This window comes from Bos mutus, chromosome 22 (genome assembly GCF_027580195.1).
Source record: "Bos mutus isolate GX-2022 chromosome 22, NWIPB_WYAK_1.1, whole genome shotgun sequence".
NCBI lineage: Eukaryota > Metazoa > Chordata > Mammalia > Artiodactyla > Bovidae > Bos > Bos mutus.
Window position 1 is genome coordinate 56,697,612 of NC_091638.1, and position 24,229 is coordinate 56,721,840.

Sequence of the window (24,229 nt, forward strand, 5' to 3'; positions counted from 1 at the left end):
ATCAACTGGTGAACACATAAACAAAACGCGGCCTAGGCACAGAACGGAATACTACTCGGTCACTAAAGCGAACAGTATGTTGACTCATGTTACAACAGAGGTGAACTCTGAAAACACGCTGAGTTGAGAAGCCAAACAGAAAGGCCTGCTTATTGTAGGATTCCACTTCACGTGTCCAGAACAGGCAAATTCACAGAAATACTGATTTACTGATTGAAATCAACCTTGAATATTCATTGGAAGGACTGATGCGGAAGCTGATGCTCCAATACTTTGACCACCTGATGAATGGACTCATTGGAAAAGACCCTGATGCTGGGAAAGATTGAAGGCAGGAGAAGGGGACGACAGAAGATGAGATGGTTGGATGGCATCACCGACTCAAAGGACATGAGTCCGACCAAGTTCTGTGAGATGGTGAAGGGCAGGGAGGCCTGGCGTGCTGCAGTCATGGGGTCACAGACAGCCGGACTGAACAGCAGCAAAGCAGTCACCAGGGGCTGGAAGGAGGGAACAGGCAGTGACTCAAAGCAGAGTTTTTTCTTTTTAAGATGATGAAAACGTTCTAAAAATAGACTATACTGACAGCTGCACCACTCTGAATATAATAAAAGTCCTCTGAACTGTGTATTTTATCTCAATAAAGCTGTTATCTCACCACACAAATGTGTGACTTTAGACCAGTCACCTGACCTCACCATGAGTCACCATGTGAGTTTCCCAACACAAATCGAGGGTGATGATCACGGGGTCACTGAGAGAATGACGACGTGACGAGTGGAAGTCTCTCGCGCTGCCCAACACGTGGCGGCTTCTCCCTGTGGGCGAGTTCTGCTCCCTCCCACTAAGGAGCTGAAGACTCCCATGTTCCGATGTGAGTTCTCGCTCAGTAGAGCTGGGACAAAGCCCTGTGCCAGCTCAGAGGACACTTCCAGTGTCAGATGCCATGTGAAATGTGCTACATGCGCTACTTCATTTAGGCTTCAAGTGACCCCTATTTGACAGATGAAAAAAAAAACAGGCAACTGTCCTAAGGGCGGACCACCAGTTACGTGAGCACCAGAGTCCAGGGGGCCTTCTCACACAGGGGCGCCTGCTGAGGTCCCCCCGACACTGCAGATGCCTGCAGGAACTGACACCCACATTTAACAGGAGAAGGCATCTGGGCTCGGGGGGCTCTGTGACTTGCTCAAGGCCCTGCAGCCTGCAAGACGAGGGAAGGCTTCAGAGCGGACGGAAGAAGGTCCTGGGTCGAACCTCCTCCCAGTGCCTACAGCTCAGACCCCAGCCGCACTTACTTGATGATGGGGTTCTCGAACTGCTTGGCGCAGCGCCACTGGCGGATGCAGGACAGGCAGTACGTGTGGCTGCAGCTGGACAGGATCCCAAACCTGCGCTCCGAGGCCGACGCCTTCTCCAGGACCACCTCCATGCAGATGCTGCACACCTTGTCCTGGCTCGCCTGGAGGGCGAAGGCCTTCTCCATCTCGTGCTCGAACGCTGCCATGCAGACCTGACGCACGGAGTGGGGAGCCTGAGGTTCGGGAGCAGCTGGGCCCACGCGGCCAGCTCGGGCCGGGGACCAAGGCTGCCAGGCAGGGCCTGCGTGCGGGACAGTGCGCTCTCAGGCCACCACTGGCTCGGCCTCTGCCCTCCAGCACTGCTCCTGGGTCGCCTCCAGTTTAAACCCGAGATCAGAGGCCCGAGAAGGCTGCAGGGCCAACGTGGGGTCACGGAGGTTGCCAGGACTGTCACCCTGGTGTCCTGGCCCCTTGGGCACTGCCCTTCCCCACACCAACACCAGACACGGTGAGCAATTCTTAAGCTAAAACATCGGGCTGACAGGCCAGGGTCGGAGGTCGTCAGCATCACCTCCTCCCAGGAGCAGCAGTCACCAGACGCACCCCTCCACTCTGGAAGCAGGTGAACACATCCCGGAGCAGCACCACGTGCCAGGCACCGGAGTCAACGCGAGGGATACGCAGCCCTAGGCCCTGGCACCGTGGACGCACACCGGGCACTGCATCCCTGGGAGGAGGGCAGCTCTCAGCGGTGCTCACCTCCACAAGCCCTGGAGATGGCGGAGGGTGCAGCCCACCCACAGCCTGTGCTGAGGAGAGGCCTCCAGAAGACGCTGGAGCCTCCGGCCCTGCACGGTCCCTCCCAGCAGCGGGCTCCTCACACTCTCCGGGGCCGGCCTGGCTGGCCAGGCCCAGGATGCAGGTATTACTGGCAGAAAGACGCGGACAGAGCTACCAAGGATTTCATCACCCAGTGCGCCCCCCACTCCTTCAGACGCGTTCACGTCAAGCCGGGCACTGTACCTTCTCGTGAGCTTTCCTCTGCTCGGGGTCGAAGGGGTGCAGGACGCGTAGCCTACAGATCTCGCACACGTCCCCATGCAGGTAGACACACGCATCCCCAAAGCGGCACTCCCCGGCGGCCGCATAGGGGCACAGCTGCTGCCCGCCGCCGTACGAGCTGCCAGCCTCCAGGTCGTCCAGGCCGCTCCGGATGGCGTCCAGGTAGGAGTGCGGCCTCAGCTCGGGGCCGCTCTGTGCGTCGCTGCAGCCCCCGGGGCTACTCCCCACGCCAGGGCAGGTCCTGTCTTCAGCCATGCCGGAGAGATCTGAAGAGAAAATGCCCAGCACACAGACTTGTGAACACCGGCCCCACCTTTCTAGGAAGCCATCAGTCAAAACCTGACAAATTAACCCTGACTTTGGGAGTTTCACCCTTGGGAATGTATGGAAAAAAAATAAAGGCCAGAGGGGAAAAAATGTTCAGTGATATTACTTAGAATTGTAATAAAAACCAAAAAGCCATAATTGGCAACACAGGGAAACAGCAAAGCAGACGGTGATACATTTATATAAAAGAAGGTGAAAGTTGCTTTTTAAAAACGGCAAGTATGGAAATGTCAACACACGGACCAGTTACACTTGAAAAAAGAGAAAAAGTCACATGGAATCCAGAATGATGTCAACAGGATTACAGAGACTTCCTTTTCACCAGTCACTTTACGGTGAGGAGACTAAAGATCCGGGGCAGGTTTCTGGCCCTTCAGCCACCATCCACCTCTCAGCCAGGAGCTGCCGCTGCCCCGGCACACACTCCTAACCTCCTCAGAGGGGGTATCTATGGGACGGACCTGTTGTTCGCTTAGTAGGGTATCTGCCTATCTTATGCTGAACAATTTCCAGAAGTAGAAACTCCTTCACCTGCTGAGAACCAGCCAATAAAAACAACTACAGTTTGTAGTCTCTGAACAGGCAGACCCTGTTCCAGGGCACAGACCACTCCTCAAACTGTGACGGGCTGTTCTGTTTCTGAAAGTGCAACTGGTTCAGCGTGAGGACTAAGACTGTGAACCGACGGAGAAGGGAAACAGCGAAACACGCACTTCATCAAAATGTGGAGCTCTGCGACGAGCAGCCTGCGGCCTCTCAGAGCTAGGCCGGCACCCCACGAGGTGTCAGCAGCGGCCCTTCCCCACCTCGGGCACGAGGCCAGACGTGTGGCCCGAGCACCCTGCAGCAGAGGAGGCTGTTCTCAGGGGGCTCTTGGTAGGTGCTGAGGGGCCCTGACAGGGAAGCGTAGAACGCAAGGGTGCTGTTCAAAGGGGAGACAGGGCTGCGCCTACTCACTTCGGTCTCTCAGTACCAACGTCCTTTTCTCACGCTTCCCAGGCTCGTGTAAGTTAGTCTTCACGATTGATGCAGTGAGCTCAGAAGCAGGGCGAGGGCTGTGGAAACCCGGGGAGGGCACCCCGTGGGGCATGGTGCCCACGGCCCCACCAGCCGCAGCAGAGGGCCTCGTGTGATCATACCTGAGGAAGACACACGCAGAGGCATCAGGACCCCCACACGCACACGCCTCACCCGCCCCAGGCCGCAGCGGCTCCCCTTCTGCTCCATCTGCGCACGTGGACAGGGAGACAGTCTTCTCCTGTACTTTAATCGATAAAACTCTTACCAACTGGTAAGAACTGCCTGGCAATTCAGAGTGGGTGGTACACTGCTGTCTCTTACTTCCTCTGAGTGCCCTTGTGGAACTTGAGTGGGATGGACGTGCTGCCCAGACCACGCGGAGCCCAACCCGCCAGGAGATGCTGGCTGTTCCCTGGACTCCTGGGGGCGCCCGCTGGCGGGAGCAGAGCAGGGCGGGCCAAGTGCCCGCGTCCAGGGAACACAGGGAGGGACAGAGGGCGCCCCCGGTCTAGGAGGCAGAGCAGCCGCTCTATGTGTGCACAGGGAAAAGGCACCTACAGACGGCGGTTTCAAATGAAGACTCCGTGCGCATAATGTTTGCTGTGCGGGTGCTCACACAAAAAGCTGGAAGCCACTTACGTCTCTAAAAGTAGCTAACATAGGAAGAGTTAAATGATGGTACATCAACATTACGGAAAGTTATAAAATTACAGTTAGTACGTAACAGTGGCAGCACTGGGAAGAGCTTATGACACGTTATTAAAAAAAGGCAAGACAAAATCTTAGGTATACTGTGAATGCAAATTCATAGTTACAGACTCTTAAGAACGGGCCTGAAAGTGACTTTGGAAAATTAAAATTGTTTTTAGGGCACTAAGTTTGAGGTTTCCAAATTATTTTTGTACACTCCTTTTGAAGTTCTCCCCTCATCAAGACCCAAGGTCCAGATGAAGGATCTAAAGCCCGAGCGCCAGCTGAGGGTGCGGCTGGCGCAGGCGCGGCTCTTGCCTGCAACGCGCCCCGTAGGCGCAGCAGCCCTTCTGGTAGTATTTGCAGACGGTGGACGGCTTGCTGTTCGCCAAGTCGTGTGAGAACAGGCACTGGCTTCCTTCCCGACACACACCGTGCATAAAATACCTGGAGAGAAAGCGGAGGCACAGGGCTTTTAGAAGCACACTTCACTTTCCAAATCACCATATTCTTGAACCAAGTACACAAACACACACTCTCCATACACTGTGTGTTAAGTGGGCACTGCAGATACCCGTGTGTCCTTGACTCGAAGACACAGTGATTTTAGGCACACCACAGCTAGTTCCATGGCAGTGTTTCAAGAAGAAAAATGATCCCACATATTTCTATCTTACAATACATCCTCTTGATCTAAGAAATGTTACCCGCATAAAATGCGAGCCTCCTAACTGAGAAAGTACACGCTGAAGACCCACTCCGTTCTCACGGAGTTTAAGGGTCTGCTTGTACAGAAGCCAGAGATCTGGGCTCAAGCCCCAGTGGCGTCAGCTATCAGCACGTCGCAAAACCAGCTTTGGTGGGCCCTGCTGCTGCTGCTGCGTCGCTTCAGTCGTGTCCGACTCTGTGCAACCCCAGAGACGGCAGCCCACCAGGCTCCCCCGTCCCTGGGATTCTCCAGGCAAGAGTACTGGAGCGGGGTGCCAGTGCCTTCTCCGAAACTTACACTACCTACCCTACTAAACCGTGCTAAGGACCACACAGAACAGCACAGCACCAAGACAGTCACCAGTAAGAACGTCCACTAAGTCATCCAATTCCAGCCCTGAAGGAGCCACAGGGAGGCTCTGTCCAGCCAGAGTAGAGGCCTCACTGAAGACTCAAGAGCGAACTGGAGCGGGAGGTGCTTTGACATTAAGGGCAAACACATTCTCAAATACAGAGATTTTAGATCTGCCCCAGTAATGTTTAGAAAAAGAGAGAAAAGCTTCAAAACGAGCTAAATGATAGCAAATAACTTACTGGCAGTTAAAACAAACTTTAACATTCTGTGAGGGAGAATAAAATCTAAATGCTCAAAAACACAACATTTGGCATTCAATCGAAAATTACTGGATATACCAAAAAGCAGGAAAATGTGACCCCCAACCAGGAGGACAATCGGTCAATAACAGGAATGGCCGGTGATAGACTCAGGAGACAAGGATTTAATTACAGCCATCACAGGTTGTGTTCAGTATGCTGGAGGCTTTAAGGGAAACACAAAGATAACATGAGAAGCGGACAATGTAACAGAGAACCGAAGGGGACTTCCACAACAGATGAACCGAAGGCAACGGCACACACGACATGACGCTACAGCACGGCACCAGAGCACTGAGAAGCCTCAGAAGGCCTGCAGACACGCGCAGACCACACACACTGAAGGACAGAGGGGAAGAGAGGCTTTTGCTTCCAGCTAGGAGGAGCATGGAACTTGTCCTTCCACTATGAAAAACTAGGAAACAGAACAAAACATATCAAACAACTGCTTTCACACATGGACAAAAGGCAGCACCAGACTGGCCTTGAAGGCGAACAAAGGCACCAAGCCCGGCTTCCTGCCGCGAGGCATGTCTGGGCCTGGAGCAGGGAGGGCGACCCCAAGCAGAGCCCTGCGGTCTTGCCGAGATGAAGAGACAGAAACTGCAGTTCAAGGAGGCAGAGGGAGGCTCTTTTCAAAGCCTATAAATAGAATTACACGTGTACAGTGACTGACTTTTGATAAAGGTGTCAAGGTAATTCAACAAATGATGTTGGACCCAGTATACACATGAAAAAACAAAAAACATCATGTCTGCTGATGCTCCCCAATGTGAGTGAAGGATACAACACCACGGCCACGTATCCTAGCCCAAAACACTCAAACCTGAATCCAACAAAACTGTGGATCTACACATCAAAGAATAAAATACCTAGGGATAAACCTACCTAAGGAGACAAAAGAAGTACTCCAAACACTGTAAGAACACATAAACAGATGGAAAGATATACCATGTTTGTGGACTGGAAGAATCAATGTTGTCAAAATGACTATACTACCCAAGGCAATCTACAGATTCAATGCAATCCCTATCAAATTTCCAATGGCGTTTTTCACAGAAATAGAACAAAAATCTCAAAATCTGTATGTAGACACAAAAGACCCCAAATAGTCAAAGCAATCTTGAGAAAGAAAAACAGAGCTGGAGGAGTCAGGTGCCCGGACTTCAGTCTATACTACAAAGCTACAGTCATCAAAACAGTATGGCACTGGTACAAACCGAGAAATACACGTCAATGGACCAGGATGGAACACCCAGAAATAAGCCCAAACCAAGAAATACACGTCAATGGACCAGGACGGAACACCCAGAAATAAGCCCAAACCGAGAAATACACGTCAATGGACCAGGGCGGAACACCCAGAAATAAGCCCAAACCGAGAAATACACGTCAATGGACCAGGGCGGAACACCCAGAAATAAGCCCAAACCGAGAAATACACGTCAGTGGACCAGGACGGAACACCCAGAAATAAGCCCATGTGCCTACGGTCAACCCATCTATGACAAAGGAGTAAGACTACACAATGCTGGAAAGACAGTCTCTTCAACAAATGGTGCTGGGAAAACTGGGCAATCACATGCAAAAAAATGACAACAGATCATCTTTAACTCCGTATACAATAATAAGCTCAAACATAAAGACCTAAATGAGACCAGATACTATAAAACTCCTAGAGGAAAACACAGGCAGAATACTCTCTGCAACACATCACAGCAACATCTTTTTCTGATCCATCTCCCAGAATAATTGAAATAAAAACAAAAATAAACAAATGGGACCAACTCAAACTCAAAAGCTTTAGCACAGCAAAGGAAACTATCAACAAAACGAAAAGACAACTCACAGATTGGGAGAAATATTTGCAAATGATGTGACAGATAAGGGATTAGTCATGATCAGAATATATACAAACAGCTCATGATACTTAAGAGTATCAAAACAATCAACTCACTCAAAAAATGGGAAGAAGACCTAAATAGACATTTCTCCAAAGACACACAGATGGCCAATAGGCACACAAAAAGATGTTCAGGATCACTAATCATTCAAGAAATGCAAGTCAAAACTACAATGAGATCTCACATCCACCAGAATGGCTATCATAAAAAAAATCCACAATCAATCACTGCTGAAGAGGGTATGAAGAGAAGGGAACCATCCTACCCTGTTGGTGGGAATGTAGACTGGTACAGCCATTATAGAGAACAGTACAGAGGTTCCTTAAAAAACTAAAAATAGAGCTACCGTATGACCCTGCAATCCCACTCCTGGGCGTGCACAGACGGATAAAAACATGATCCAAAAGGATACGAGCACCCCAGTGTTCACTGCAGCACTGTTCACAGCAGCCAAGACAGGGGAGCAACCTGAATGCCCATCGACAGGAGAATGGATAAAGAAAACACGGCACATACAACATGAGGGATGTGACTCAGACATTAAAAAAGCATGCAATGACACAATTTACAGCAACCACGGATGGACCCAGAGAGTATCCTACCGAGTGAAGTCCGTCAGACAGAGGAGAAGAAATACCATGTGACAGCCCTTACATGTGGAATCTAAAAGGAAATTATACAAGTGAACTTACAAAATAGAAACTCACAGACTTAGAAAATGAGCTTATGGTTGCTGAGGGGAAGGAAGAGTTAGGGAGTTTGGGATGGCCATGTACATACTGCTGTATCTTAAATAGATAACCAACAAGGACCTACTGTATAGCGCGTGGGAACTCTTCAATGCTATGTGACAGGCTGGATAGGAGCGGGGCTTGAGATCCAACCAGTCCATCCTAAAGGAGATCAGTCCTGGGTGTTCATTGGAAGGAATGATGCTAAAGCTGAAACTCCAATACTTTGGCCACCTCATGCGAAGAGCTGACTCATTGGAAAAGACTCTGATGCTGGGAGGGATTGGCGGCAGGAGGAGAAGGGGACGACAGAGGATGAGATGGCTGGATGGTATCACCAACTCGATGGACGTGAGTCTGAGTGAACTCCGGGAGTTGGTGATGGACAGGGAGGCCTGGCGTGCTGCGGTTCATGGGGTCGCAAAGAGTCGGACACGACTGAGCGACTGAACTGAACTGGGGGAGAATGGATACATATATATGCATGACTGAGTCCCTTTCCTGTTCACCTGGAACTGTTACAACATTGTTAATTGGTTATACCAAAATACAAAATAAAAAATTCAAGAAAACCCCGAACTGCAGATCTTTGAGTTTATAGGAAATTCAGGAGGATTGGGAACAAACTAAAAGACTTCATGATGAAGCAACCAGATAAATACAAAAGAGGAGACAGCATGTGGGGCAGGTCTCTTTACCAAGCAAGTGTCATGGGAAAAGAGTAAGGGGAGAGGGCCTTGGTCTGGAAAACAGTTTGGCAGTTTCTTAAAACTTAAACATAAATTTACCACAGGACTCAGCGATTCCATTCCTAGGTGTTGACCTGTCTACCCAAGAAAGATGAAAGCATGTTCAAACAAATACTTGGACAGGGACATTCGTAGCAACGTCATTCATAATAGAGTGAGAACTCTGACATTCCATCAAGTGGTGAAGGGATAAACCAACTGAAACACCCACATGGTGGGGTACTATCTGGCAACAGAAAGGACACTGATGCGCGCTACAAGGACGAAGGGCGAGCACATCAGAGCGCGTGAAATAGGGCAGACACAGAAGACCGCACGCTGCGTGGATTCACTTACATGTAGTGTTAAAAGGGGCACGTCTATAGGGACAGAATGGTCCTGATACAGACTACTGTGCAGCTTCTACAGGCTACACACAGACACAGTCCCTATGAATGCTATGAAAATTATACTTCAATAAAGCTGTCAAATTGCACTAGCTTAGTAGACAGAATATAAGGTATGCAATAACCAGTGCAATATTTGGTCCTGGATTATATTCTGGTTTGGACAAAGCAGCTCCAAAAAACACCTGTGGCCCTGGAAAAGGCAATGGCAACCTGCTCCAGTCTTCTTGCCCGGGAAATCCCAAGGACAGAGGAGCCTGGTGGGCTGCAGTCCATGTGGTCGCAGAGAGTCAGACCCGCCTTAGCGACTGAACAGCAACGAAGCGGAACAGAACAGTGAGTACACGTGAAATAAAGTGCTCAGTGAAAATGGGGAAAGCCTGCAGGACAAATGAAGGAACCTGAGCACAGATGTGCACAGACGAGACATCAGATAATTTACTGACATGGAAACTGAAGAGTGCTAACTGAGAAAAGCGTATCACGAAACAGAATACAGAGTAAAATGGTGCAGTCGTCACTGTGCGAAACAGTACAGCGACTCCTCAAAAATTAAAAACAGAACCGCCATACGACTCAGCAATTCCACTCCTGGGGATACACACAGATGAACTGGAAACAAGAACTCAAGTATTTGTACACCCCACATGATTCACAACAGACAAAAGGTGAAAACAACCCAAGTGTTAACCCAGGGACGAATGGAAAAAACAACATGTGGTTTGCACAGGCAAGGAAGGAAAGCTGACAGTCGCTACCCATGGAAGGCCTTCGAGGTGTTATGTAAGTGGTGACACCAGACACGAAAAGACAAGCAGCACAGAACCCACTCCCACGAGGTGCTCAGAACAGCCAGACTCACAGAGGAGAGCAGACGGCGGCTGCCAGGGGCTGGGGAGGCAGATGGAGAAGCTAAGTGTTTAAAGGGGACAGGTTCGGTTTGGGGGTTGGAAGAGTTCTGGAGGTGGATGGTGGAGATGAGCGCACGAGTGTGCATGTACCTACCACTGAACTGCACACTGAAATATGGTTAAGACGGCACATTGTTGTTGTGTACATTTTACCACAAATTTTAAAACATACAGTATGCTCTCACACACACACATATTCGCATTTCAAAATGCAGAAAGGTATTTCTGCCATGAATATACACTACTTCTGTAAGAGTAAATGATGGTTGTTTTAGTTTTTAAAAATTATAGAGTATTAAATACTGGGGAGAGTGTGTTTAAAAAAAAACAAACATAAATGCTCAGTATAATACCTATCCAACCCCAAAGTTCACCTCTTATTCAGTTCAGTCCCTTAGTTGTGTCTGACTCTTTGTGACCCCATGAATCGCAGCACACCAGGCCTCCCTGTCCATCACCAACTCCTGGAGCCCACCCAAACTCACGTCCATCGAGTTGGTGATGCCATCCAACCATCTCATCCTGTCATCCCCTTCTCCTCCTGCCTTCAATCTTTCCCAGCATGAGGGTCTTTTCCAATGAGTCAGTTCTTCACATCAGATGGCCAAAGTTTTCGAGTTTCAGCTTCAGCATCAGTTCTTCCAATGAATATTCAGGACTGATTTCCTTTAGGATGGACTGGTTTGAGCTGACTCACTGGAAAAGACCCTGATGCTGGGAAAGACTGAAGACAGAAGAAGGGGATGACAGAGGATGAGATGGTTGGATGGCATCACTGACTCACGGACATGAGTTTGAGCAAGTTCTGGTAGTTGGTGATGGACAGGAAGGCCTGGCGTGCTGGAGTCCATGGGGTTGCAAAGAGTCGAACGTGACTGAGCAACTGAACTGAACTGATCCTGGCCCCACGCATCAGAACAAGACCCAGTTTCCCCCTCAGTCAGTCTCTCCCATCAGGAAGCTTCCATAGGCCTCTTATCCTTATTCATCAGAGGGCAAAGAGAATGAAAACCACAATCACAGAAAACTAACCAAACTGATCACATGGACCACAGCCTTGTCTAACTCAGTGAAACTAAGCCATGCTGTGTAGGGCCACCCAAGATGGGTGGGTCATGGTGGAGTGGTCTGACAGAATGTGGTCCACTGGAGAAGGGAATGGCAAAACACTTCAGTATTCTTGCCTTGAGAACCCCATGAACAGTGTGAAAAGGTAAAATGATAGGATACTGAAAGAGGAACTCCCCAGGTCGGTAGGTGCCCAATATGCTACTGGAGATCAGTGGAGAAATAACTCCAGAAAGAATAAAGGGATGAAGCCAAAGCAAAAATAACGCCCAGCTGTGGATGTAACTGGTGATGGAAGTCAAGTCCGATGCTGTAAAGAGCAATATTGCATAGGAACCTGGAATGTCAGGTCCATGAATCAAGGCAAATTGGAAGTGGTCAAACAGGAGACGGCAAGAGTGAGTATCGACATTTTAGCAATCAGTGAACTAAAATGGACTGGAACACATAAATTTAACTCAGATGACCATTATATCTACTACTGCGGGCAAGAATTCCTTAGAAAAATGGAGTAGCCCTCATAGTCAACAAAAGACTCTGAAATGCAGTACTTGGGTTCAACCTCAAAAATGACAGAATTATCTCTGCTCATTTCCAAGGCGAACTATTCAGTATCAGAGTCATCCAAGTCTATGCCCCAACCAGTAATGCTGAAGAAGCTGAAGTTGAATGGTTCTATGAAGACCTACAAGACCTTCTAGAACTAACACCCAAAAAAGATGTCCTTTTTATCATAGGGGACTGGAATGCAAAAGTAGAAAATCATGAGATATCTGGAGTAACAGGAAAATTTGGCCTTGGAGTACAAAACGAAGCAGGTCAAAGGCTAACAGAGTTTTGCCAAAAGAACACACTGGTCATAGCAAACACTCTCTTCCAACAACACAAGAGAAGACTCTACACATGGACATCACCAGATGGTTAATACCAAAATCAGACTGACTATATTCTTTGCAGCCAAAGATGGAGAAGCTCTATACAGTCAGCAAAAACAAGACCAGGAGCTGACTGTGGCTCAGATCATGAACTCCAAATTCAGACTTGAATTGAAGAAAGTAGGGAAAACCACTAGGCCATTCAGGTATGACCTAAATCAAATCCCTTACGATTATACAGTGGAAGTGACAAATGCAAAAGGCAAAATGGTTGTCTGAGGAGGCCTTATAAACAGCTGTGAAAAGAAGAGAAGTGAAAGGCAAAGGAGAAAAGGAAAGCTATACCCGTCTGAATGCAGAGTTCCAAAGAATAGCAAGGAGAGATAAGAAAGCCTTTCTCAGTGATTAGTGCATAGAAATAGAGGAAAACAATAGAATGGGAAAGACTAGAGATCTCTTCAAGAAAATTAGATACCAAGGGAATATTTCATGCAAAGATGGGCTCAATAAAGGACAGAAATGGTAGGGACCTAACAGAAGCAGAAGATATTAAGAAAAGGTGGCAAGAATACACAGAAGCACTATACAAAAATAGATTAACGTCCCAGATGACCACGATGGTGTGATCACTCACCTAGAGCCAGACATCCTGGGGTCCAAAGTCAAGTGGGCCTAGAAAGGATCACTATGAACAAAGCTAGAGGAGGTGATGGAATTCCAGATGAACTATTTCAAATCCTAAAAGATGATGCTGTGAAAGTGCTGCACTCAATATGCTAGCAAATTTGGACAACTCAGCAGTGCCCACAGGACTGGAAAAGATCAGTTCTCATTCCAATCGCAAAGAAGGGCAATGCCAAAGAATGCTCAAACTACCGCACAACTGCACTCATCTCACATGCTAGCAAAGTAATGCTCAAATTCTCCAAACCAGGCTTCAACAGTATGTGAAGCAAGAACTTCCAGATGTTCAAGCTGGATTTATAAAAGGCAGTGGAACCAGAGATGAAGTTGTCAACATCCACTGGATCATAGAAAAAGCAAGAGTTCCAGAAAAACATCTACTTCTTCTTTATTGACTATGCCAAAGCCTTTGACTGTGTGAATCACAACAAACTGTGGAAAATTCTTCAAGAGATGGCAATACCAGACCACTTTACCTGTCTCCTGAGAAATGGAACCAAGGAATGGTTCCAAATTGGGAAAAGAGTACGTTAAAGCTGTATATTGTCACCCTGCTTATTTAACTGATATGCAGAGTACTTCATGTGAAATGCCAGGCTGGAATCAAGATTTTTTTTTTCCCCCCAATGAAAAATTATTCAGTCTTTATTTATTTTTCCTTACAATATTGTATTGGTTTTGCCATACATTGACATGAATCCGCCACGGGTGTACATGTGTTCCCCATCCTGAACCACCCTCCCACCTCCCTCCCCATCTCATCCCTCTGGGTCATCCCAGTGTACCAGCCCTGAGCACTCTGGAATCAAGATTTAAAGGAGAGACAGCAATAACCTCAGATATGCAGATGACACCACCCTTATGAAAGAAAGTGAAGAAGAACTAAAGAGCCTCTTGATGAAAGTGAAAGAGGAGAGTGAAAAAGTTGGCCTAAGACTCAACATTCAAAAAACTAGTATCATGGCATCCAATCCCATCACTTCATGGCAAATAGGTGGGGAACAATGGAAACAGTGACAGACTTGATTTTCCTGGGCTCCAAAATCACTGCAGATGGTGATCGCAGCCATGAAATTAAAAGACGCTTACTCCTTGGAAGAAAAGCTATGACAAACCTAGGCAGCACATTAAAAAGCAGAGACGCTGCTTTGCCGACAAAGGTCCATCTAGTCAAAGCTATGGTTTTTCCAGTAGTCGTGTATGGATGTGAGAGTTGGGCTATAAAGAAAGCTGAGTGCTGAAGAATTGATGCTTTTGAGCTGTGGTGTTGGAAAAGACTCTTGAGAGTCCCTTGGACTGCAAGGAGATCCAGTCCATCCTAAAGGAAATCAGTCCTGAATATTTATTGGAAGGACTGATGCTGAAGGTGAAACTCAATACATTGGCCACCTGATGTGAAGAACTGACTCAATGGAAGACCCTGATGCTGGGAAAGATTGAAGGTAGGAGGAGAGGGGACGACAAAGGATGAGATGGTTGAATGGCATCACTGACTCGATGGACATGAGTTTGAGAAAGTTCCAGGAGTTGGTGATGGACAGGGAAGCCTGGACAGCAGTCCATGGGGTCACAAAGAGTTGGACACGACTGAGCAACTGAACTGAGGTGAATGAGAACCTAGTGTATAGCACTGGGGTGGGTGGGGTGGGGAGAAAGTGCAATCTGTTTGTAGGACATACATTCAGTTCAGTCGCTCAGTCGTGTCTGACTCTTCGCGACCCCATGAATCGCAGCACAACAGGCCTCCCTGTCCATCACCAACTCCCGGAGTTCACCCAAACTCACGTCCATTGAGTCAGTGATGCCATCCAGCCATCTCATCCTCTGTCATCCCCTTCTCCTCCTGCCCCCAATCCCTCCCAGCATCAGAGTCTTTTCCAGTGAGTCAACTCTTCGCATGAGGTGGCCAAAGTACTGGAGTTTCAGCTTTAGCATCATTCCTTCCAAAGAAATCCCAAGGCTGAGCTCCTTCAGAATGGACTGGTTGGATCTCCTTTCAGTCCAAGGGACTCTCAAGAGTCTTCTCCAACACCACAGTTCAAAAGCATCAATTCTTCGGCGCTCAGTCTTCTTCACAGTCCAACTCTCACATCCATACATAGCCTTGACTAGACGGACGTTTGTTGGCAAAGTAATGTCTCTGCTTTTGAATATGTTATCTAGGTTGGTCATAACTTTCCTTCCAAGGAGTAAGCGTCTTTTAATTTCATGGCTGCAGTCACCATCTGCAGTGATTTTGGAGCCCAGAAAAATAAAGTCTGACACTGTTTCCACTGTTTCCCCATCTATTTCCCATGAAGTGATGGGACTAGATGCCATGATCTATGTTTTCTGAATGTTGAGCTTTAAGCCAACTTTTTCACTCTCCTTTTTCACTTTCATCAAGAGGCTTTTTAGTTCCTCTTCACTTTCTGCCATAAGGGTGGTGTCATCTGCGTTATCTGAGGTTATTGATATTTCTCCCGGCAATCTTGATTCCAGCTTGTGCTTCTTCCAGCCCAGCGTTTCTCATGATGTACTCTGCATGTAAGTTAAATAAGCAGGGTGACAACATACAGCCTTGACACACTCCTTTTCCTATCTGGAACCAGTCTGTTGTTCCATGTCCAGTTCTAACTGTTGCTTCCTGACCTGCATACAGATTTCTTAACCTTAGAAATGCGTCCCAATTTACAGTGCAGACAAATACTGTTTGATTCCCATGTATCCAAGTTACCGAGATTACCTAGTCAAATTCAGAGTCAGCAAGTAATGATAAATCGGTAGATGCCGGGGGTGGGGAGGGGCGGGGCATGGGGAGTTAGTGTTTAATGAGGACAGAGTTTCCATTTAGGAAAGTGAAAAATATTCAAGAAATAGATGATGGCGAGAGTCACTAAACAGATGATGGTGGCTCGGTGGTCAAGAATCCACCTGCAATTCAGGAGCTGTGGATACTTGGTTTGATCCCTGGGGAGGGAAGATTCCTGGAGAAAATGGCAACCCACTCCAGTATTCCCGCCTGGAAAATGTCATGGACAGAGGAGCCTGGCGGGCTACAGACCACGGGGCCACAAAGTGTCAGACGCAACTGAGCACGCACGCATGCACAAACGTTGCACAACAGTGTGAAGGGACTTGGTGCCACTGACACGTACAGTTAAATGTGGTTAAAACAGTATGTTTTGTATTGTGTGAATTTACCAACAACAACAACAAAAAGGCGAGAAAGGGCACCAGAGAACAGGGGTTCACGCTGTGCCTCAGCCCTCCAGAGCCCGGGAGGCTGCTCAGCAGGGCGCCACGGTCTGAAGCCTCCCGCCCGCCCTGCTCTGCACACCCTTCCCCGTCTCTCCAGCTGTCCATCTCCCCACCAGCAGCCTGTTTACCAGGCCCACCGGGCAGTTCCTCTTCTCCCAGGAGTGTGAAAAGGGTGCTCTGCTCTGCGTGTCAGTGCCCACTGAGTCTGGGTACCACGTGCTCAGTCGCTCAGCTGTCACTCACATAAAAAGCGACACCTGGAAAGCCCCTGGGTAGCATGTGTCACCTCTAAACACACCAACAGAATCAAGTTTCTGAGCCTACAAAGATGACTGGACCTGTGATGCAAGCGACGACACGGAGGCGGTGTCCTGTAGGGTCTCATCTAGGTGGTCAGCTAGGCTCTTCTCAGGCGACACCCCCAGGGCTGCCATCAGACCAGAGACTTGTGTAGTAACTTGCTATAAGGCCAGATGTAGTTTTATGTAAAAAAAAGAAAAAAGGCTCTGAACCTGGCAAACTCGGGGTATTCTTGTTAGAAACATTAAAAAGATAAAGAAAGGGCCTAAATAAACCTTGGTATTCACAATACTGGCTTTCAGAGTGTGCAGCAGCATTGTGAATACAGCAAGCCTGAGCCCACCTAGAAGGCGGGCCCCTGCCTACAGCCCCTGGGGCCTGGCTGGTAGACGGCCCCCTGCACCGAGAGAGACAGTCTCTGAATGACGAGACACTCGCTGCGCGTCTCCTGTGTAGCATCTGGTTGGTGCTGCGCATCTGCTTTCCCAGGAGTCTGGTCTGGGGACATGCTGGGCAGAGGGCGAGAGGCCTGGGCACAGTGTGCTGCGTTTCCGCTGCAGCAGGAAAAAGGTGCTGTGACCCTTTATGGGAGGAAGCCTGCACTCAGGTTCCCCAGATGCCACTGGAGTCTGTCTCCCTTAGGATCCAGCTGTGATCCCTCACCACTCACTGTGATCAACCTTCATCTTGAGTACAATGATACGTTGAGTTCATGGGTCATTCTAGCCAATCACCAGCTGTAATGGTGATTCTGGGATCCCCAACATGGAAGTGTATCACACTTCTCAACAGTTTGGTAACTCTTCTGGAGAAACGCTACTCAACATTGTGACGCAATTCCGGGACTCCTCTGGTGGCCCAGTGGTTAGGAATCCGCCTTGTAATACAGGGGATGCAGATCCAACCCCTGGTCGGGGAACTGAGATCCCACATGCCGAGGAGCAACTAAAGCCCCACATCTCAACTACGGAGCCCCTGTGCTCTGCAACTGAAGATCCTGCGTGCCACAACTAAGACCCAACTCAGCCAAACAAAGAAATATAAAGGAAACAAACACTGATAGATTCCAACCATCCTCAAGTATGGTAATCTTTGAAGGTGTTAAAAAAAAAAAAAAAAATCAGTGACAAGAGCCAAATCCAGTTATCAGAATTAAACTCCTGAAGAGTGGAATGCAGATGACACCACCCTTATGGCAGAAAGTGAAGAGGAACTAAAAAGCCTCTTGATGAAAGTGAAAGAGGGCAGTGAAAAAGTTGGCTTAAAGCTCAACATTCAGAAAACTAAGATCATGGCATCCGGTCCCATCACTTCATGGGAAATAGATGGGGAAACAGTGGAAACAGTGTCAGGCTTTATTTTTTGGGGCTCCAAAATCACTGCAGATGGTGACTGCAGCCATGAAATTAAAAGATGCTTACTCCTTGGAAGGAAAGTTATGACCAACCTAGATAGCATATTCGAAAGCAGAGACATTACTTTGCCAACAAAGGTCCGTCTAGTCAAAGCTATGGTTTTGCCAGTGGTCATGTATGGATGTGAGAGTTGGACTGTGAAGAAAGCTGAGTGCTGAAGAATTGATGCTTTTGAACTGTGGTGTTGGAGAAGACTCTTGAGAGTCCCTTGGACTGCAAGGAGATCCAACCAGTCCATTCTGAAGGAGATCAGCCCTGAGTGTTCACTGGAAGGACTGATGCTGAAGCTGAAACTCCAGTACTTTGGCCACCTCATGGGAAGAGTTGACTCACTGGAAAAGACTCTGATGCTGGGAGGGATTGGGGGCAGGAGGAGAAGGGGACGACAGAGGATGAGATGGCTGGATGGCATCACTGACTCGATGGACGTGAGTTTGGGTGAACTCCGGGAGTTGGTGATGGACAGGGAGGCCTGGCGTGCTGCGATTCACGGAGTCGCGAAGAGTCGCACACGACTGAGCGACTGAGGTGAAAGAGTGGAAGAGAACAGGTTCCAGTTGGCTACAAAAACAGTTCCACACAAGTGAGATCTAACAAATGCTTCATTAGTGATTTCTTTTGGAGAAACTAGACAAAATTTCCTCAAAGAACCAGGGCAAGACTGCCAGATACCATCTACCTAACCAGGTAAGAAGAGGAAAGATGCTCAGTGGTGGGCCTGCAGATGTCTTTTATACGGAGTAATTCTACCACCACCTCCCACAAGTCCTATTTAGAAAACACACCTTCCCAACTGCACTAATTACATTCCCCATCAAAAATTCGAAATATTTAACCACCACTCAAGTTCCCAGTTTTCTCACTTAGAAGCTGGTGACTCCATACAAGGCGTTTCACCTCTGTGACTAAACTGAAATTTAGTTTCAAATATAACTTCTAAGCCTCCATCATTGCCTCCAGCAAGGCAAGTGTGAAACAAGGAGTGGAGCCCGTCCAGTCCTATTTCTGTAGCGTATGTCAGCACTTCCACCACCCGGTGACAAACCCAAAGCTTCCCTGGGAGCGGCCCGCCAGCCCTCAGGGCATCTCTGTCAGCTGCTCACAGCGATTCCTCACCATCTGGGTTATACTAAGCCTAACCCCGGCCTCTTTCATGGGGTACGTATCCTGTAATGAGTTTCCAACTGCTCACCCTTCTGGATGGCCAAACCATCCCTCACACGTCTTGCTAGAGACCAGAAGCAGACCCAAGCTGGTGAGGACTGTGGGCTGTTGGTATGTGACGGGGGACGCGCACAGCTGAGACTCAGAGTAGGGAGGTTCTTTCCAGGGGACACGCCAAAGCCATCTGTTATCCTGGGTAACCTAAAGACGGTTTCAGGTGGTGCGGCTGTTATCTGTTGCAGAGGGTATCCGGTTCACTTCTAGCTACACAGCCGCCAGCAGCTGTGGCTGAAGGCTGAGCCACACAGAGCCAAGCTGGCTTGGTGCAGGCCTTTCCACAGTGCCCGCCTCCAGCAGGACATTTTGGCAAATCACTTCCAAGTACACGGGCAATTTGCATCCTCAGTGTCACCTTCCTTCACCTTTTCCCACGTATTCTCACAGGCTTAAATTTTACAGCTGTACTGCCTGTGACGACAGATCCATAAAGGGGGAAGGAGATTTGGACTCCCCTGGTGGTCCGGTGGCTGAGACTCTGAGGGGGCCCAGGTTTGATCCCTGGTCAGGGAACTAGATCCAGCCATGCCACAGCGAAGAGTTCAAATGCCACAACTAAACTGCCTGCGTGCTGCAACTAAGACCCACGGCAGCCAAATAAATAAAACAAACTTTATAAAAGGGGAAGGAACTTAGCTAATGGGAGGCATGGCGATAGGCTTGAAATAACTGATTAGTGGTAGGGATGAAATAAAGAACAATGTAGTGGTTAAAGGAAGACTGTGAAGTTAGCTTCCTATATGACCTCGAGTAAATAATTTAAATCTCCAAGCCTTTCCCATCTGTAATATAAATATAATTCACAGTACTTCATAGACTGCATGTCAGTGCTTAGCCTAAAACATCCTCAATGGTCTTAGGATTGTTTGTTATTATCTAATCTCTTAACCAACCCTACTGGTTGGGCATTGTTATTCAGTCACCCAGTCGTGTCTGAGTCTGCCACCCCATGGACTGCGGCATGCCAGGCCTCCCTGTCCCTTGCCATCTCTCAGAGTCTGCCCAGGTTCATGTCCGTTGCATTGATGATGCCATCTGGCCATCTCATCCTCTGACGCTCTCTTCTCCTTCTACCCTCGATCTTTCCCAGCACCAGGGGCTTTTCTAAGCTGGGTGGGCATGGCCATCCCCATTTTACAGATGAGGAGACTGCAGCCCAGGTGAAGCCAGAATCAGAATCCAGAGCTGCCCTAGTTTGGAGCTCAAGCGCTTCCTATCACTCACGGGCCACAAGGTGCCCCATATTTTGTTGGTGCCTTTCAATGAGTCACAAGCTCCGGGCCTGACTCTCTGGGTCTTAACAAAGGGGCTGCTATCACATGAGGAGGAGGACAAACAAACTGGTTACCAAGCAATAATAAAGGCCTGCACTAGGCTTTTGAAAACAGATTGAAAACCTAGGGAGATGGTTTGGAAAAAAGAATCAGCAAAAAATTGAGATTCTGGACAGATTGACATTCTGGAGAGAGTGGAATGCTGAGGAATCAGGGGAGCTGACCGACAGCACAGAGGTGTGAGTGGCCATTCTTGCGGTCCAGGCAATAAATGAATGTCTTTGTCCTTAAGTCTGGGAATCCTACCATTTAGCTCATATTATAATAGAAGCAAAACAAACACTTGTCCTGCTGACATGCAGCATAAACCAAAACCAGTTTGCACCTTGACATAAACCAAAAACAGCAGACCACCCAGTTTTAGATCTGGTCTTCCAAACAAATCAAACCTTGAACGTTTCATGTAAGTTGCCAACGTCTGGAGATAAGATCTCCGCGAATAAGGTTCTGAATGAGAAAAGCTTTCCATCACTACTGCACTAATGTGAACCTGGCACTCTTGGTACCACTGCCATTCTTCCTATGTAAATATGTCTTCTGTTTCTCCTTTGGCAAGGCAGACCCTGTGACGCCAGACTCTTTCACATCGCTTTGCAAGTAACCTTTCTTCTTTTTTAATGTGGACCATTTTGAAGTCTTTACTGAATTCGTTACAATATTGCTTCTGTTGCTTATGTTCTGATTTTTTTGGCCCTGAGGACTGTGAGATGTTAGCTCCCTAACCAGGGATCGAACTGGACCCCCCTACACTGGAAGGCAAAGTCTTAAGCACTGGACAGCTAGGCACAGCCCCACTGTATAGTTTTGGATGAGTTTTCCTTTTTTGTATCAGCAAATTAAAAACTTTGAAAACTCCCGTAGTAAACAAACTGTAATTTAGCATTTCCGGAACTTATTTGGGGGCCAGAGCACCTACAAGAGCACAAACTCTGAGGCCACATATGTGCCACCTGGAAGCTGAATAACCTTGGAAGTCAGTTCACTGCTGAGGTTTGGCTGGTGATCCATGGAATGGTGTGTGTTGCTGGATGACAAGCAACATGGCTGATAGGGAACCTCAAAGAGCACCCAGGGCACCGCCAACAAACATCACTTTGTACACAACCGATCCTTTCTCAACCTTCCAACCCACTCTAGTTTCTCTGCACCAACTTCTGCAGGACACTCCTATCTGGGAAAACCAGAACCAAAGCTTGTAGGTCAAGCCATCTCCTAGGATAGAAAGAACAACCCCAAGGTGATCTTGATTTACATTTCTGTTCCTCCAGGTAGATGTGAATTCGGGGCAAGCTTCAAGTCGGAACACAGCTTCTTCTCATCTGTCAAATGAGACACCACGCAGGTGGGAGATTCCATTACAAATAGGCGCAGACACAAGCACCGTTATGCAGACGCGGCTTAGACGGGGTAACGGAATTTGGTATACAGACCACAATGATTAAAGATATTGTCCAACAGGGGGAAGTTTACAGAAATATACATAATCATACGCACAGGTCCTCACAAAAGACCTTCTATTACAAATAACCTAGTGAAATTCTTTTCTATCCACACAAACTGCCAATTTCTGACGATGGCACATAGGCCTTGGATAAACTGGTTGAACGGTTAATAGAGACTAATGCTAACAGGAAACTTCTCACATCACACTTTCCCAACTATTGATAGTAAGGAAGACAAGCAGCAACACAGATGATACACTCTTCATTACGTATAATCGAAACGTACGGCTGGGGGCTGGGTACCGCCGCCCATCGTGTCCCACACAAATTTAACTCAGACCAACTATTAAAAGTTGTACTTTCCAGGTCCAGTAAGAGCAGGACCCCCAAACCTTCAAGCCACATACCTGCCGAGGAACGCGGGTGTTACACACACCAAACTCCTTCTATTTAACGGGCGCAGTGGAGCCATCCGGTTTTGAATTTTCTACAACTACCCATCCACCCGTTACTGCTCTCACTTACCCTCCGTCGGCCTGAGTTTCCTGCACTTCAAAACAGGAATGAAGCCTGCCTAGTAGTGTTACTGTGAAGACTGCTGAGAACACAAGCCTTGGGGATACGCGGGAAAAGAAAGAAACTTAGAGCAAAGGCTATTTCCCACACAGCACCTCCCAACTCGCTAACTGTGCACGGGAGTTCTCCAGACGCTTAGGAACCGAAGGCCGCTTCCGCGGGCCCTCACCGACGATGAGCGCCTACACCTGGGTGGTATCTCCATTTGTAAACGACCTCCTCCGCCCCCTGACTGCACAGCGGCGGCTTCGCTCCAGGTCTCAGGGGCCCACCTCTTAGCCCGCACGGCCCGGCCAGCGCCCCCTCCTTCCAGCCGCGCGGCGGCCGGCGCAGCGCCCGCGGGGCTCCGCCACGCACCGCCCGGTCCTGGGCATCGGCCCCGCCGCGCCGGCCCCGCCGGGGGACTCCGGAGCCCGAACCTCGGGAGAGCCGCTTCCCACCGCCCCACTGCGGCTCGTTTCCGTGGCACGGCGGTGAGGCACGCGCGGGGAAGGACCCGCGGCGCCGCGCGCTGACCTGCAAGTGACCTGCTTGGTGCTCATGGCGGTCGGAACGGAGGGCCTTCGTGCGGCCGATGCCTCTAGCTCTCCCAGCCGCCGCCGTCTCCCCCTCGGCCTTGGCCCTGCCCATCCCGCGGGGCCGCGTCACGCCGGCGCACGCCGGCGTCTCCGTGCCGCACGCTGGTGGCGCCGGCAGGAAACCTCGCCACCGTCACAATTGGTTCCGCACCGGGGTGAGGCGGGGCCAACCGCCAATCGCTGCACTCCTAGTCCCGCCTCCCCAGGCCTCCCGGGCGGGCGCGGCTAGGCTCTCAGGCCCGGGGGTTTTACGCCCGGGGGCCCATTGTTAGTCCCTACGGGTCTCTCCCTTTTTTCTTCAGCATTCCTTAGCGACTTCTCGTGGCTTAGGATCACCTCAGCCCTTCCGCGGCCAAGCTCCCCCCTCTCCTGTGCGCAGTTCACTTCAGTCGCTCAGTCGTGTCCGACTCTTTGCGACCTCTTGGACGCAGCACGCCAGGCCTCCCTGTCGGTCACCAACTCCCGGAGTTCACTCAGACTCACGTCCATCGAGTCGGTGATGCCATCCAACCATCGCATCCTCTGTCGTCCCCTCCTCCTCCTGCCTTAAATCTTTCTCAGCATCAGGGTTTTTTCCAATGAGTCAGCTCTTCGCATCAGGTGGCCAAAATTAGAGTTTCAGCTTCAGCATCAGTCCCTCCAATGAATATTCAAGGTTTTATTTCCTTTAGGATGGACTGATTTGATCTCTTTGCTGTCAATGGGACACTCAAGAGTCTTTACTGCTGTAAAAATATTGTCTTCTGATGAATGAACATAGAACATACTTCCAATTATGTAGCACTTTTGAAATTTCTTTAAGAAACTTAGGAAGAATATTGGAAAATTTGTCGTTTTCAGTGTAGAAGTCAACAACTTTTATTATGTTTATTCTCACGTACCTTGGTGAGTTTTTTGGACGCATTTTAAATGATATTTTTTAAATGTCCTAATTGTTTATTGCTTGCTCCATGCTACATTCATGTATCAGTTCCAGTGGTTTCTTTGTTTTTTGGATTTTTTACACATACACAATCATGCCATCAACAAATAATGATAGTTTCACTTTGTTTT

At 48.7% G+C, this 24,229-nt stretch overlaps 1 protein-coding gene across 2 annotated transcripts in view; it reads right to left on the reverse strand.

The window, feature by feature from the left end:
- The window catches only part of MKRN2 (makorin ring finger protein 2), a 37,463-nt gene extending 14,197 nt beyond the window's left edge, over positions 1-23,266 (reverse strand). Inside the window, exons 1-5 of one of the 2 annotated variants that reach the window (XM_070359239.1) lie at positions 23,115-23,266; positions 4,719-4,847; positions 3,648-3,829; positions 2,325-2,629; positions 1,299-1,513 (exon numbers count right to left, since the gene is read on the reverse strand). In XM_070359239.1, coding sequence (XP_070215340.1) covers positions 1,299-1,513; positions 2,325-2,629; positions 3,648-3,829; positions 4,719-4,847; positions 23,115-23,140 — 857 coding nt within the window. In that variant the 5' untranslated portion in view covers positions 23,141-23,266. Of the gene's footprint in view, positions 1-1,298; positions 1,514-2,324; positions 2,630-3,647; positions 3,830-4,718; positions 4,848-8,268; positions 8,322-23,114 lie in introns of those variants that run through there. The other variant, XM_070359238.1, reaches the window with a different exon arrangement.
- Positions 23,267-24,229: the final 963 nt, after the last annotated feature.